This window comes from Pleurodeles waltl, chromosome 1_1 (genome assembly GCF_031143425.1).
Source record: "Pleurodeles waltl isolate 20211129_DDA chromosome 1_1, aPleWal1.hap1.20221129, whole genome shotgun sequence".
NCBI classification, from domain to species: Eukaryota; Metazoa; Chordata; class Amphibia; order Caudata; family Salamandridae; genus Pleurodeles; species Pleurodeles waltl.
The window spans coordinates 704,713,281-704,729,324 of NC_090436.1; the positions used below are offsets into that span (position 1 = coordinate 704,713,281).

Here is a 16,044-nt window from a genome sequence, read left to right on the forward strand (position 1 = left end):
TAAGAGCCACTACATCATGGTAATTATAGTACTTACAAACAGCAGGCATGCGATTTAGATTGCTATATGAAAATGGCTTCTATAATTAGAAGTCTGAAAATGATTGTCTATTATAGATTAAACAAGAAGCTCTTGAGGACTTCCCACTTCCCTGGAGCTCTTGCCAGTCAGTGGCTGGTCAGCTTGTTTTATCTGTTTCAAGTAAAAGATTTACAATCCCACTGGTGTTCACTACAATGATCTTCAATCTTTAAAATGTTAATTATAATTATTATAGGTATGAAGCACTCTGGACAATTGGGATCATCATTATTTAAGTTGGAGCGCCATAATGAATACAAAGCATTACCCCTGGCAGCCTCAACACAGTGAGCTCCTACATAAGATAATCATCAGGATACTGTCAAGTTGAGGCATACCAATAAGTCACACAAACAGAACATTTCTTAAAGTAAACAGGCAACACCAGTTCACCTGATCTGTTCAACTTCTATTGGAACATTCTGCATCATTACACTACGAAATAGGCTGTGAGAATACAACAGTCCAACACCTAACAGCATTTTCCATAATGAAGAAGAGAAATAACTTTCAATGGTGAACCAGTTATAACACCATGCACAACGGAACACAACTAGCTCAACAACAACAAAATTAAAGCCATGGAACATTAACCCCTTGGGTGCAGAGGATATGCTAGAACCATGAGGACGGCTCCAGCACTTCCAAGCACCCACCCACAGGAAAAGTGCTGGCACTTCTCCTGTGGGCCACACCAAACATGCCCCCTTCAGGGAGTGGCATCAGCAGCTCTTCCACTGCCACCTCCGACCACTCCCCTGGCCATCCGATGAAGTCAGTGCACTGCTGTCAAAAACATGCGCTGGGTGCACATTGAAAACAATTTTCCCCAGCACGCCCAGGAAGGAGGACTAGTTTTAGTGGAGTCCTCACAGGAGGAAATGATCGGGAGGGCAAAGAGACACCAAGGTAACAGAAGTTTTTCCTTTCTCCCTGGTGTCGCTCTAAAGTACATTCCTGCTGCAGGATCATGAGTGATCATGAGTAGGACTGCAATTGCGCAGTATGAATGCACCCACTAGACAGCAGTTATGTCTTTTCTGATGCAGGGAGCGGCCCCCAATTCTGGGGCATAAACTCTGGCCATTTTCCATCCGTCCAGGGGCGGAAAGCCATTAGACAGCATAGATTTTTCTTTAAGCAGTCAAGGAGAGGCCTCTTCATCACGGTTCACTCCCTTAATACAACAGAACATGTTTACTCCGCCCCCCCCCACCAAGGACAATCTGCCACGAAGGGAATAAAAACCACTAGACACCAGGGATTTGTTATTTATCAATGTCACAGAGCAGCCCTTCAGGCAAGGGTCGCTCCCCATTTTGAAATGAGCATCTTAATGGTTTTCCACCCACCGTTTTAAGGCTACTCAGCCCAAAGGAGGGCAGAAAACCACTAGACAAGGGTGGCTGCCCAGTATTGCCCACAAATGTCCACGACCATGGGGACAGATCACATTTTTTTTCAAAGGCCAATCTGCTCATGCGGTTGAACTGCTAGACACCAGGGAATACGTTTCTGTATGTGTTGGGGGAGGAGATTACCCTTGTGAAAAGGGTTACTCCCCCTCAGGGTGCCAATTTTGTGCCTTTGCTTTGTGCTCATCTTTGGAGCAGAACAGACATCTGTGATACTGAGCTGCCCCAGGGGCGGTCTTCATTGTGTTTTATAATGTTAACAGTTTTATACATGTTAACTGTTTCATTTCTTGTCATCATTTGTATTTGTGAACTTAATGTTTTATTTCTCATTTCTATTGTAGTGCAAAAGCTTTTGATTTCCTTGGTGGCGACTCCTGCTTGTGGTTTCAGAATTGGTAAATCTGCAGTTTGTGTAGTTGCACGCATCTGGTAAGGAATCTTATTTATAGTTGGATGTTTTATTTTTTCCTGTTTGTGCTTTGTGTGTGCAATCTGATCATGGGGGGAGTGTTTTAGAAATGTAAGTGGTGTAGAGCTTCATGATGATGTCCAAGTGGCTGGCAAGTGTGTGTGGACCGACAGCTGGCTGGCGGAGTGTATGCACTGGTGTTTGGCTGGCAGTGTGACCAGCAGTGTGAAGAAAAAAGAAAGAAAAAGAAAAAAGAAATAGAAGAAAAAAGAAAGGGAAGAAGGAGGAGGAGGAGAAGGTGTGTGGTGTGTGTACACGTACACGTGTACAAACACGAGCAGTAGATGGGTCTGCAGTAATATATGTATTTCCTGGCTTTTACTGCCAGAGTTTATATTGTCTCTAGGGAAAACCAACGAAAATCCGGTAATATTTGTGCAGTCTAGACACCACAGTGGTGTCTCATATGGATCACACAAGATCTGTTTATCCAGAAGTCTTTGCAAATGTTAGCTAAAAACATTTTCTTCATATTTCTGTGAGTGAAAGTACTGGAATCTGCAGGGAGCCACACATTTCCTACCATCCAGCATTCCCACCTTTCATGTTGAAAATGGAACCTCACCTGTGTGGGTGTGCCTAGCGCCCCTGAAAGGAAGGGCGCTAAGACACAATGTGGCAACATCAATATTTGGGCCCGGGCTTGGCACAACCCAGAGAAACCTACCAAATGGAGACATTTCTGATAACTAGACACCCTGGGAAGTCCAGGGTGGTGTGACTCATGTGGATTTCACAAAGTTTTCTTACCCACAATGCCCTGCAAAGTTCTAACTTAGTCGAAATTAGCAAATTTTCCTTTCATTTCTGTGGCATAAACATCCGGAGTAAGCAGGAATCCATAAGACTTTATACTACCCAGCATCCCCCTACTTACTCCGATAATAAAAATGCTGCCCCACTTCTGTGGCTGGCCCTAGTGCCCACAACAGGAATGGTTCAATTGTCCTTGTGAATTCACCCAAGTTTGATCCGTGTCTGTTGCAAGCACTACACCTAGCCACACATGTGAGCTACCACTTTTTATCAGGTAGTTTGGGGGAACTCAGGATAGTAGGATAATAGTGGAAAAAAGTGGTACACTGCAGATTCCAGACCTTTGCCTCACAGAAATGTGAAGAAAATGTACGTTTTTAGTCAAGGTTTGGGGTTTGCAAAGGCTTTGGGGTGAGAACACCTGTTGAGAGCCACACAAGTCACTCTACCCTGGATTCCCCCAGGTGTCTACTTTTCAAAAATTTAGAAGTTTGCTAGGTTTCCGCAGGTGCTGGCTGAGCTAGGGCCAACCACATTGCAAAAAGGGGGGTGGGGGTCAGTTTTCACTGGAAAAATATGATGCGTCTCTATACCGTTTTGTATGGGTAGGCCGCCTCAAGGCCTACCCATACAAGAGAGACACCATTTTTATCTGGAGATTTGTGGGAATGCTGGGTGGTGGGAACTTTGTGAAGAAAATGTGTGTTTCTCGTGAAAGTTTGAGGTTTGCAATGGCTTGTGGGTAAAATTACTACTTAAGACCCATGCAAGTCACCCCACCCTGGATACCCCTAGTTGAGTAAGTTTGTAGTAGAAATGTTAAATGTCCATGTTTATTTTTGGCACTTTCCTGGGTCGGGCATTAGGCCTACTCACTCAAGTAAGGTACCGTTTTTAATCAGGAAAAATAGAACAGTATAACATTTGTATTTCCATAGGAATTTCTGTGTTCTGCCTTCTAAACGTAAGCCAGTGTGTATGGAAGACGACATATTGAATAATGACTTCTGAGTCACAAGGCAATGGGGTAGCCACAAATTCAGAGATGTGCAATTAACCACTGCTCCTAAACTCCATGTCTGGTGTCCACTTCAGAAATACATAGGTTACCTTGATACCCATATTTCACTATTTTCATGGTACAATGTGAATTGCTCTACACACTGTACACAATGAAAAACCATTGTAAGGTTCAGCTCAGTTATTTTCTCCGAGTACCTCGGGTTCTTAGACAGCCTACAAACCCAACATATCCCTGCAACCAGAAGAGTCTAGCGGGTGTAATGGTATAGTGCGTTTTTAAGTCAGACATCTTGACAACAAGTTACAGAAACATAAAACACTGGTTATTAAAGAACAAGGTTACTTACCTTTGATAACGCCTTATCTGGTAAAGACATATTCTAGTCGTAGATTCCTTACCTTCAAAATTTCCCCCATGTGCAAAGATGCCCATGTTACCGCCTGACATATCAAGGACTGGAACTCTGTGTGCTAAAGCAGTGGTTGCAGCTGTAGCTCGAGTAGAAAGAGCACGCTTTCCTTTTGGGAGTTGCTTCTTGGTCAGTGCACAGAAAATCTTAATGTCCAGTACGACCCTCGTGGAGATGAATAGTCTGCTCTGCCCTGACCAACGTTTATTAACACCCACATAACCGACAAAGTTGATCATCCACCTATAACTCTTTTGTACGATCAAGGTAGAACCTCAACACTCTTTTTGGGTACAGGCAGTGGAGTCTTTCCTCTTCCTTAGAAGGATGTGGGGTGCATAAACAGTAGACAAGGTGATGGATTGGCCTACATAAAAGGGTGTCAAGATAGATGGAAGGGTAGTGTAGCTTAGATGACAATGCCTGCAGCTCACTCACCCTGTGGGCAGATGTAATGGCCACAAACAAGTGAGAAGCCTGAGAGAAGAATTGTGGAGAGGCTCAAAAGGAGCATATATCATAAAAGGTCCAAACCAAATTCAAACCCCATAGGGGCATGATGAATGGGGACGGAGGAACGAGATGTGTAAGGCCTTTAAGGAACCTATTAACAAAAGGAGACTTAAACAAAGAAGGTTGACCAGGCAAAGTCAAAAACTTAGAAATAGCTGACAAATAACCTCAGAGGGTGCCCATAGCAGAGCCCTGCTCGGCCAGAGAATGGATAAACAATAGGACCTCAGAGAGAGGGTCAACAAACTTGTCTGTACACCATGCCACAAATGTTTTCCAATAGGCGTGTATCGTTCTGGTGGAGGGACGACTGTCTGCCAGCCAAGATTAAGTTACAGACTTCAGGCAGAAGGTGAAAAGTGGTCATCTGTCGCCTCTCAAATTTCCTGCAAAAAAGAAAAGCGTGAACAGGTTTGGGTGCAGAGCCCTCCCGTGCTGCTGTGAGAGAAGATCCTCCTGAAGGGGCAGTCAGATCAGAGGATCGATGGACAAGCTCAGCAGCTCGGGATACCAGACCCTCCGTGCCCAGTTCGGAGCCACAAGGATTACTTGGGCCTGGTCATTCTTGATCTTCTTTAGAACCCTGGGCAGATGTGGTATGGGCGAAAAGACGTACAGGAGGCCCGAGTTCTACTAGGGACGAAAAGCATCTCTGAGCGGTTCATTCCTTGGAAATTCCAACATGCTAAACTGCTGACATTGCACGCTCTCTGTGGAGGCAAACCGACCTAACCAAGGCTCTGCCCACTGCTGAAAGAGACCTTGTGCCACATTCGAAGGAGCCACCATTCTTGATTCAGTAGACATTTTTGGTTGAGTTCACCTGCTCTGGCGTTCAGAGAGCCTGCCAGATGTTGAACCACCAGGCATATGCCCTGCTCCCCAGCCTCCTACAGAGGCACAGAGCCTCTTGACAAAGGGTCCATGACCTCCACACCGCCCCGCTTGTTGCAGTACCACATGGCAGTGGCATTACAGTGAAGACCTGCACCATCTTCCCTTTGACAGAGAAAGAAATGCCTTCAATGCTAGCCAGATTGCACGGAGTTCCAACAGGTTGATGTGGAGTCCGGACTCCACCGGAGACCAGATGCCTCTGATCTCCACCTCTCCCAGATGGCCGCCCCATCCCAGGAGTGATGGATGTGTCGCTATTGTGGGATCTGGTTGGGAAGGGAGAGGGATCTGCCTCTGACCCCACTGCGGTTCATTAACTACCACTGCAGATCTTGCACAGCTTCCTCCGGGATTTGGACTGTCAGAGATTCCCCTGATGCTGCACCCACTGGAATTTCAGCTCCCACTGCAGAGCTCTCATATGCCATCTGGCACGTATCACCAGCAGGATGCCATGCGGCCCAGCAGCCTCAGTCATTCTCACAAAACCCAGGATAGAGGTGAAACATTGGTATCAAAGCCTGTATATACTGAACCGCTTGGGAGGATAAGCCAAAAACTGCACTGTGTACAGAACAGCTCCTATGGAAGGGAGAAGCAGGGTGAACTGAAAGTGCTTGTGGCCTTCTGTGAACCACAAGTAACGTCTGTGGGTAAGCAGGACGAGAATATGAAAATAAGCATTCTGCAAGTCCAAAGCTACCATCCAGTCTCCTGGATCCAGGGCAGATAGAACCAGAGCCAGAATGAGCATTTTGAACTTCTTCTTGAGGAAGAGACGGACGGATCGAAGGTCTAGGATAGGGTGGAGGCCGTTGTCCTTTTTGGGTACTAGAAAGTAGCAGGAATAGCAACCATGACTTGTGGCACAGGAACCCTCTCTCTATGGCTCCCTTGGTCAAGAGAGCCATAACTTCATCCCAGAGAAGGGATAAGTGATCTTCTGTCATTCGGTCGCAAGGTGGTGGCATGGATGGAGGGGTAGTTTCAAAGGAGTTGCTCCTTCGGACTACTTGCAAAACCTACCTGTCTGACATGATGGATTCCCAGTGCAGTTGGTGATGGCGCATCCTGCTTCTGACTGGCCCCTCATGGGGTGTCTAGGAAAGCTTAGAACCTGCTGCAGAGGGGGTGGCAGACTGGCCAGACTGCTGGCTTCCTGATCCACCAGGTCTGTGGATCCATTGGTCATGCAGAGGCTGGGCAGTACATGCTGCATGGCGGTTTGCTGGGAATGGACGCAATTGGAAGCCCCTTCCATAGCCGGATAAGGCAGACTGAGGGGGGCAAAGAGTGCCGCAAGGCCGAACAACCTGGCCATAGCATGAGAATCCTTGAAGCGCTTGAGCGCAGTCGGCCTTGTCTCCTAAGAGACAGGTACCACCAAAGGGCATGTCCATCAAAGTAGCCTGGACAGCCCCTGAAAAGCCAGATGTCCTCAGCCAGGATTGGCACCTCAGGGCCAATGTTGACAAAACAGCCCTGCAAAGCGAGTCAGTTGCGTCGAGTCCACAATAGATACTTAACTTTGCTGTGTCTTTCCCATTGGCAACTACCTGAGAGAGTACAGCCAAAGTCTCTTCTGGCACCTATGGCCGCACTAGAGCAATCTTATCCCACAGCGTGTGGGAGTAACGGCCCAAAGGCATGCGGTGTTCACAGACAGCAATGCTAAGCTGATGAAAGAAAAAAAAAAGAAAAAAAATCTTCCACCGAAGTGTGTTCAATGTTTTGGATTCCCTATCAGGGGGTGAGGAAGCAAGCATGCCCTGGGACGTAAAAGCTTGGATAACCAAGCTCTCAGGGGTGGGGTGGGGTATCTTATCAGAACGCTTGGGTCCCCTGGAGCAGGGCAATGGCAGCAGGTTCTGGAACAGGTACCCAGTAGGCCATCCATGAGGACTTCATTAAAGGGGAGCATGGGTTCTGAGGAGAAAGCTCCAGGTTGAAGCAGCTTTGTCAGGATGTTAGTCCTGACGGTCACTGAAATCAACACAATGTCCAAGACCTCAGTTGATCTTCTCACTGGAATATGGAATAGGAAGCTCCCTCCTCCATAGCCCCAGTAGGGGAAGAAAACATGCCAGTACCTGGAGAAGTATCCAGTCTGCTGGCCTCACCCAAGCCTGTACGTCAGTCCACAGGGTCTTGGAGCTGGTATTCTAAAGGTCCAGCAACCCCTCCCATTCCTCACTGTAACCTAGCCCATAAAAAAGGGGCTCAGCATCTGACATAAGAAGCAATGCTCCTGCCGGCGTCTGGGTTGGTGTCGTACAACACCCATCTGGCTCTGTCAGAATCTGCAATGAAAAAAGGGGTGGCGGTGCCGAGACAGGTCAGGGTAGCATGGCCAACGTCAGTCCAGGACTAGATCGATGGGTGCCCCTTAGTGCCTAAGTCGCTGGTTTGGAACCCAAAGGGGCTTTTTCTGACTCCATAAGGCACGGAGGTGCGTCAGTGGTGTTGGGCTGCCCAAAAATTAGGCGCATGACCTTGTAAAACTCTTAGTTAGGCAGGGGTTGCTCCGGCTCCCAGAAACTCAGGGAGGTGCTCAATCTGCCCAGGTTCCTCAGAATAAGGCCTAGAGCACAGACACTCCCTCAACTCAGCCAACGGACAAGAAGTCAACTTCGACTTCTTGCTTTTCTTCTTGTGCCTCGACTTACCCGATCACCCCAAGGAGTTGGAGTGTGATGACAACAACTGAGGACTCCACAACCAATCCTGGAACCTTCCTCTTGACCTGGACTTGCCCAGAGTCAAGCGTCAGGCAAACATCAGCTTCAGGGACCGTTAGAAACTGGGTCTCTAGTAGGCAGAGGTATGCACCCTGTCCAAGTAAAGACCACAATACTAGTCAGGGCAAGTCAATGAAGTGTCATAAATTAGCCTGTGCTCACCCTGTGGTAGCTTGGCGCAGAGCAGGCAGACCTAACTTAGAAGGCCATACATAAAGTACTTGTACCACACCCAATCATACGATGTACACCACAATAAAAGACTTCACATGGGTATATAGAAATAAAGCTTGTTTATCTGGTTACTTTTACATTCAGTATGATACAGATCTAACTGTATAAAGAACAAAGTATTAGGCTTTGTGGGCACAAAGATACTAAGATTAAATGCTCAAAAGAGAATATATCGAATCATTGGTGCCAGGGACTCTTCAACACGGATGATCAATGTCTTGGGTCGTACTCCTACCAGGAGCGGGGGGTTTGGTATTGCAGGGCAAGAGTCAGTCGGGTTGAAGCTGACAAGGTGCAAACAGTGAAGCTTTGCAGAATCCACTCGGGTGGAGTTGAAGAGATGTGAGCAGCAAAGCAGGGTAAAGGCCCCTAGGACAAAGCTGAAGCGATGAGTGACGAAGCAGGGCAGAAGCTGCTCGGGTGAAGTTGAGGTGATGCAAGCAGCAAAGCAGGGCAAAAGCCACTCGGACGAAGAGATGCGATGGGAGCAGCAAAGCATGGCAGAAGCAGCTCGAGTGAAGTTGAAGGATTGCGAGCATCAAAGCTGCAGAGGCCACTCAGGTAAAGTCGAAGAGTTTGCAATGAGAGTGGCAAAGCAGGGCAGAGGCTGCTTGGGTGAAGTTGAAGAGATGTGAGCAGCGAAGCTCTGCAGAAGCCTCTTGGGTGAAAACTGAAGCAATAACCTGTGTTGAGGGTGCCTGAAGGGAATGCTCAAGTGTAGCTATCACCTAACCCATGACAGACATGCAATGGAGATAAACTGTGGGCAGAAACACAGCAGTGAGTGCAGATAATTGCCTACTTTCTAAAAGCGGCATTTCTAAATTAGTAATAATAAATCAAACCTTACCAGGAAAGAGGATTTATTATTACCATTCCAGTGGTACTAAATATGATGCAGCGACTCCTCTCAGATCAGGAATTACAGCTAAAAGATAATATAAGGAATTCCCAAAGCTTGCCTATGAAAGGGGCAGGACTCACAGTAATGGGAAACGACTTTGGAGAGTTTTCAGTTACAAGAACATGAGAATTGAAAACATATGTCCTGCCTTTTGCATACAGGGTGCCCTGCCCTACGGGCTACGTAGGGACTACCTCAGGGTTGATTTATATGAGTAGGGGTTTTCAATGGCAAGTCAGGGTGGCAGTTGGACTGCACACACAGGCCATGCTGTGGCAAACCTGAGAATTGTTTAAAGGGCTTCTTAACCCTTATGAGGGTGGCACAAGCAGTGCTGCAGGCTCACTAGCAGGGAAGCATATGCACTTTAGCATTGGTCAGCAGTGATAAAGTGCTCAGAGTCCTAAGACCAACAAAAAAATACAGCGACAAAACAGGCGGTAAAGGCATAAAGTCTGGGGACAGTCCACACTAAGAATGACAGGTCTAACAGGGACCGCTCCCTCAAAGCCTTTGGATGCATGCCCCGACACCCAGAGCACGACTTTGGGTTGTGGTCGTGCTCCAGGCACCAAAGACACAAAAGGTGCAGATCCGTCAGACATCATCCGATGACAGGAACTGCAGGGCTAAAACCCGGTCTTCCGTGATATCATCCTCAGCACACCAGGAATTGAAAACTCAAAAAAATCTTAAACAAAAAGTAAAAAAAAAAAAAAAAAAAAAAAAAAAAAAAAAGACTGAGGGGTAGCTCCCTTCACATCAGTGCTAGCTGGCACGGAAACAAAAGAACTGACGCGTCAGCGTGCCAGGGTGGTATCTATACAGGACCCATGATGTCATATCCGGTGCAGATGACGCACACGACCAACGCCGAGCGGATCAATGCCACCTAACGGCCCGCAAGGGTACTGCTCAGAAAATTCTTTGCATGCAGTCTGACACCTGGGAGAAATTTAAAGGTAAGGAATCTGCAACTAGAAGTCTATCAGGTACAAGCACACATGCAGCGATTTGCAACCACAGATAGTGTTTGAACCTAAAGTGCATATGCTTTTATCCTCACAGTTTGAGTTCAGCTTAAATAAAAGGTCTATAAATTCTTTCATTTGTGTAGAAATGGTCATTCTCAACGTTGACAGTTATTTCAATCTAGTTGCTTTCGCCTCATCGTGGACATCACCACAAAATAGCCCTGTTTTAGCTCCATACAGGCAGCAATATTTCTCCTTTGTGAGGATAAAAGGAAGTAGTCCACATATTTGCAATATCGTCCATGCTTCAGAAATATTTTTTCCAGAGGGGGAAGGATTTTTAAATCCTCAGTGTACATCTGTTTAATAACCTGTGCTAGTAGGCACATACAGAAGTTGCTGACAGAGGAGGAGCCCTGTTGTGTGCATTTAGGAAATTCAATCGATCCAGCTGTTTCTTGAGATTCTCATCCACCGTTTTGATCGGGATGCCATTATTTAGTGTTGCTTGGAAGTGAGAGGTCAAGAAAAATGTGTGGCAGCGATAGCCTCCAACTAGAGACATGAATAGTTCATCTTCAGTGTTGTCCAATGAGGTCTCGTTTCCACAGTTTAACACAAGAATGATAAGCCTTAAATAGTCTGAAAATAAGTGAAAATGGCTGTGGTTTAAAGAGCATTTATACACATATGAATTTTGAAAAGCGGATTAGATTTATTTAACATCTTTAGGTTTTACAGATATAGCCAGCCGTTCTACCTCATTTTTAACTCCTCTACTCATGAAGCAACAACTCTTACTTAGAAAAGTTCAGTCCTCATTGTGATTAGTATATGTAGGCATTAATGGAGTTTTTGAGTGATCAAGAGGGTGCAGATGTTCCAACCACTGTTTCATTATTGCAAATGACACCAGAAAAGCAGATTTTAACCCAGACATACTTAAAAGTACAGTCTCTGCATGGCACCATTTATGCAGCTGCCTTTCAGAAGAGAAATACTCTCATTACCAGTCAAATTAAATTTGTCCAAGTCTTTATTTTTTAATTTACATTAATCGCTGAATAAATCATACCAGACTTCCTAGAAGTTTGATCTTCTTTCTCAAGGCATCGCCAATTTGTCGCACTATTTCCCCTCGTTTTGGTGCTGGAATCTAAATAAGGGAGATAAAAAAAAAAAAAAAAAAAAAAAAAAAAAATCAGAAAGCATGGAAACAACAGCATGGAAAGAAAATCATAAAGAATGCATATAATACATGCAGCACTGTCTCCCTCAATCAAAGCAAGGTATAGACAATGGCAGCATAAGCAGAACCAATGCTTAATGTGTAAAAGAAATAACTGCAAGGTCCCAAAGATTCAGTCTGGAGCCCATTGTTAGGAAACAACACAGTGTTGGGGCTCCTAATAGCAACGCCGTCTAGTCTTAATTCCACCTCAAGTATCTTTCTTCCAGCACTGTACATTTAGAATCTGTTCCTAACTCCTGAAGGTTCAATTTCACTTCTGCTTTACCAACTTTTCTTCACCCTTTTTGCTAGATTTCTGACTCTTGCACTGGGTCAATGTCAAGCAATATATATATATATATATATATATATATATATACACATTCACACACACATACACACACACACACGCACACACGCAATTCTTGCCTGAGGGTCTGTGGGAGAATAATTAGTCTTGCTGCTGAAGACTCATCCCCAGCAAGCAGACACACATCAATAGACTGGGCCATGAGGTGTTTGACAATGAACCAATGAACATACCCTCAAGTTCACCTATGAGGTCTAGCAATTATATGCAGGAAGATACCCTATTTGGGATGCTTTGGTATCAGTCTGAGAGACAACTACAAGTATGTATGAGAATCTGCAGCACCGAAGAGATAGCATGCCTCAGTAAAGTGATAGGGATTGACAACAAATCATTACAAAAGAACAGGATACAGATATACAATAAAGGCCACAGCATCTCTCATACCAGAAGTAGTGGAGATATGAAAATAAGACCAAAAAGAGAGATTCTAACACGAACATTGCCAAGAAATATCCATTACCTATTAACAATATGCTGTAGACAGGTACTTACATCTGCCCAGATTTTCCAGGCTTCCTTTGCTTTCTTCACTGTTTCTTCATAGTCTGCCAAGCTAGCCTAAAGTCAGAAATTAACGAGAAAATGCTGAATTTTAGAGTAGGTATTTTTATCAACACTATTACTTACTGTACATTTCTGTATTATTTCAACAATAACATCTTCAGGATAATTTACTCATAAAAATTGTATTAAAATATCATCAACTCAGACAACAGAACCATATAATATTCTGGGCCAATTAAACACGGTTTCCAATCTTGGTTTAATTCCCAAAGCAAAAGTTAAAGGTTAAAATAACACCTCAAGGATTGTACTCTGTAGTTACTAAAAGATTTAGGGCCAGATGTACAAAAACGCAATTTTGCATTTCCTAAATAGCAAAATCATAGAAGTCGCTATTTAAGAAATGCAAAACACAATGTAATAAGATAATGATTTCCTAAGAGTGATTCCTACAAATCTAATTGCATTTGAGTCAATGGGCCGGTTTTGCATTGCCTAAATAGCAATTTCTTATTAAGAAACAGCTATTTAGGAAATGCAAAACCAGGAATGGCAATAGGAACAAGGTCCCCCTTGGTGCACTAAAAACTAGGGGTGCACCTGTAGAGCATACATATGCCTAAGGGGCATGCGTGTGCTCTATTGCACTTTTTAAAGAAAACACCTTGGGGTGCTTTTTTGTAATTGCAACTGGTTACCACCACCTTCAAAAGTTGATGGTCATTGCATCTCCTAAATGCCCAAGTCACATTTATGAAAATTCATGATACATTGGACTAGGAATAGCAAAACGGAATTCCCTATTTGCGATTTTCTATTCTGGGAATCGCAAATTGCGATTTCTACAGGGTAGCAACTGTAATCTGGGATTCCTTAAAGGGCTTAGAAAAGCCCAGTTTGCATTTCTCAACGGCCCGAAATAGTGATTCGGCCCTTTAAGAAATGCAAAGGGGCTTTGTACATCTGGCCCCAAGTTTGGTTTCATGAAAACTTCTTCTTAATTGTCATAAAATAAATCACTAGAATGACCACCAATTCGTCAAAGTACTTTAGACACAGCAATTTTGTGAACATGGTGAAGAGATCTATACATGAAAAACAGCAAAATGGTAAAGCCAAAATAGAGGTAGGTGGTAGCTAGAATATATGAAGGGTAATTACTAGGGGAACCACCTGAACATGTCTAGAAGGGGGCATGTAGTTAAGATAAGGGCAAATAGTAGTAATGGTAGAAGAGTGATAAAAAAAGATGCAATTAGGAAAGGGAGGGAGGGAATAATTACACTGGAAGGAATAGAGGGGAGATCTAAGGTGGGAGGAAGAAATTGAGGAGACAACCATAAGGGATAGACAAGTCGAAAGAAAGAAAGGGTTGGCAATACGAGAAAGCAAGAATAAATAAAGAGAAGGCCCGGTAGCAGACAGAAAGACATAAGGAATAGGAATAAAAAGGGTCGCCTCCAAGATTAGACAAAGGAGAGAAAGAAAGGAAAGCAAAATGCATGAATGAATGGCAGGCATCTAAACCAAATGTCAAGCAGAAATGCTCGGAGCATAAATAACCTCTTTTGACTACCATGGGATGACACATAAGAAGTAAAGAGTCTCTATCTTCCCAAGACCAGACAAGAAAGTAGTAAATAATGAAAGACCAAATAACAAGAAGGAAGATCAGATGGCAGAAAGGAATGGTTTAAAGAGGGCCATCAGCAAAAGGTATAAGACCAGGCAGGAGAAAGTAAAGGAGGAGAACAGAATATCAGATGACTGGATAGAATGAATCAGCCACAGCAATGAAGAGTGAAGGCTAGATGACAGGAAGGAGGAGTAGGTGGTGAGGGAGGGGAGACTGGACATGAAGGGGAGTAAAGATCAGAGCAATGGAGACAAAGGCCTCCAGGCTATCCTGAAAAACAGAATTACAAGTATGTGTGAAGGTTTGTGCACGATTGATGTCTGTTGCAGTTACCAATTTGGAGATCATTTCTACTGACAAATGCTCTTTTGACAAGACAAACACAACTATCGCACAAACTAGCTTTCAAGTCAACAGTACACAACAATGTTAACATAAATATAGAGACCCAATCCGTGTGTGTGTGTGTCAGCCAATGGCCGACACTCTCCCTGCTGCCAGCCATGACCACTGGACGACACCAGAGAGGATTTCTTTTTTTAAACCCCTGAGGAGACTTGTGTGTCTGCCTGACTTTCTCCTCCCCCCACCCCCTCCGGCCATCTGTGACATCAGCGAGCCAAGAGGCATGCTGGCATCACAGTTGTTTTCCCCATCTGGGCAGAAGCAGCAGGTAAGGATGCTTTCTATTCTGGTGGGTAATACGGGCACAAAAGGGCCTCCCTAGCTTTCAGGAAGGCCTCATTTGAAAGGGGAGGTTCTCCGCTTTCAAATGAGGCCTTTCTGATAGGGTTTCCTGGCCATGGGGCACTGCGATCCGCAGCCAAACCCTACTAGACACCAGGGATTACATTTTGGAGGGGGGGGGGGGGAGGAGGGGGGGGGAGTCCAGCCCTCTTGGAAATAGGACACCCCAGGAGGCATAATTTAAAATGAAATTATATATATATATATATATATATATATATATATATATACACACATACATACACACACACATACACTTATAAGTTAAACCCAGGGGTGGGGGCGGACTTGTGATTGACCCCCCCAGGGGTGAAAAGTATAAACAAAACAATCACTTTTGTCATTGCCTGGGCGCCACCAGTGCTAAACACTGAGATGATGGGAAGAAGAAAAAGAGAGAAAACAAAAAGAGAGAAAACAAAAAGAGAGAAAAAGAGAAGTGTGTATTTTCCTCAGTGTTTTGATGGAAGAAGTGAAGGTACGGTGACTGATATGTACTCTTGCACATAGCTCACACACCCACCCACCAGCAATTTTGTGACCATATCTGCCACCTACACAGGCCAATGCTTTAGAGGGACAGTTTAGCCAGTAGCAGAGATTTCGCCTTGTTTGGTGACCGCTGCTGAAGCCGTATCTTGGGTTATGGTGGATAGCTCAGAGGCAGGTTCAGAGACTGAGACGCATCGGAGGGAAGAGGACAATGGAGCAGTATCTAGGATTGATTTTTCAGTCGGCGGGGTTCCATCTTACTAAGTCTCTTACAGTGATTCTGAGGGAGACGATGAGGACAGTCATGCTGTCCTTCGCAAGCTAAACAGAGCAGGTGCGTGCTGCAGCAAGCACAGACAGAGTGCTCTCTTGGCAGCCCCCCAATTTAGTTGAGCCGCAAATTCCACCTTTAACTGGTAATGCTGGATGTAAAGTCGATACAGCCAACTTTTTGGCAGTCGACTACATACATTTTGGATGTTTACTTCATTCAGCAAATTGTGCAGCAATTAAATCTGCATGCAGAACAATTTTGGAGGGAGCACAGAGGCACTCTAATGACCCATTTTTGGGAACACCAGTGGACTCCCTCTTTGCCGGAGTTGAAGATATTTTTGGGTCTTGCGCTCAAAATGGTGTTAGTG

At 44.8% G+C, this 16,044-nt stretch overlaps 1 protein-coding gene across 1 annotated transcript in view; it reads right to left on the reverse strand.

Moving 5' to 3' along the window:
- ALDH7A1 (aldehyde dehydrogenase 7 family member A1) overlaps positions 1-16,044 on the reverse strand; it is a 230,707-nt gene that overhangs the window by 187,026 nt on the left and 27,637 nt on the right. The window contains exons 3-4 of the mRNA XM_069227229.1: positions 12,514-12,579; positions 11,493-11,573 (exon numbers count right to left, since the gene is read on the reverse strand). Of these exons, the coding sequence (XP_069083330.1) occupies positions 11,493-11,573; positions 12,514-12,579 (147 nt within the window). The remainder of the gene's footprint in view (positions 1-11,492; positions 11,574-12,513; positions 12,580-16,044) is intronic.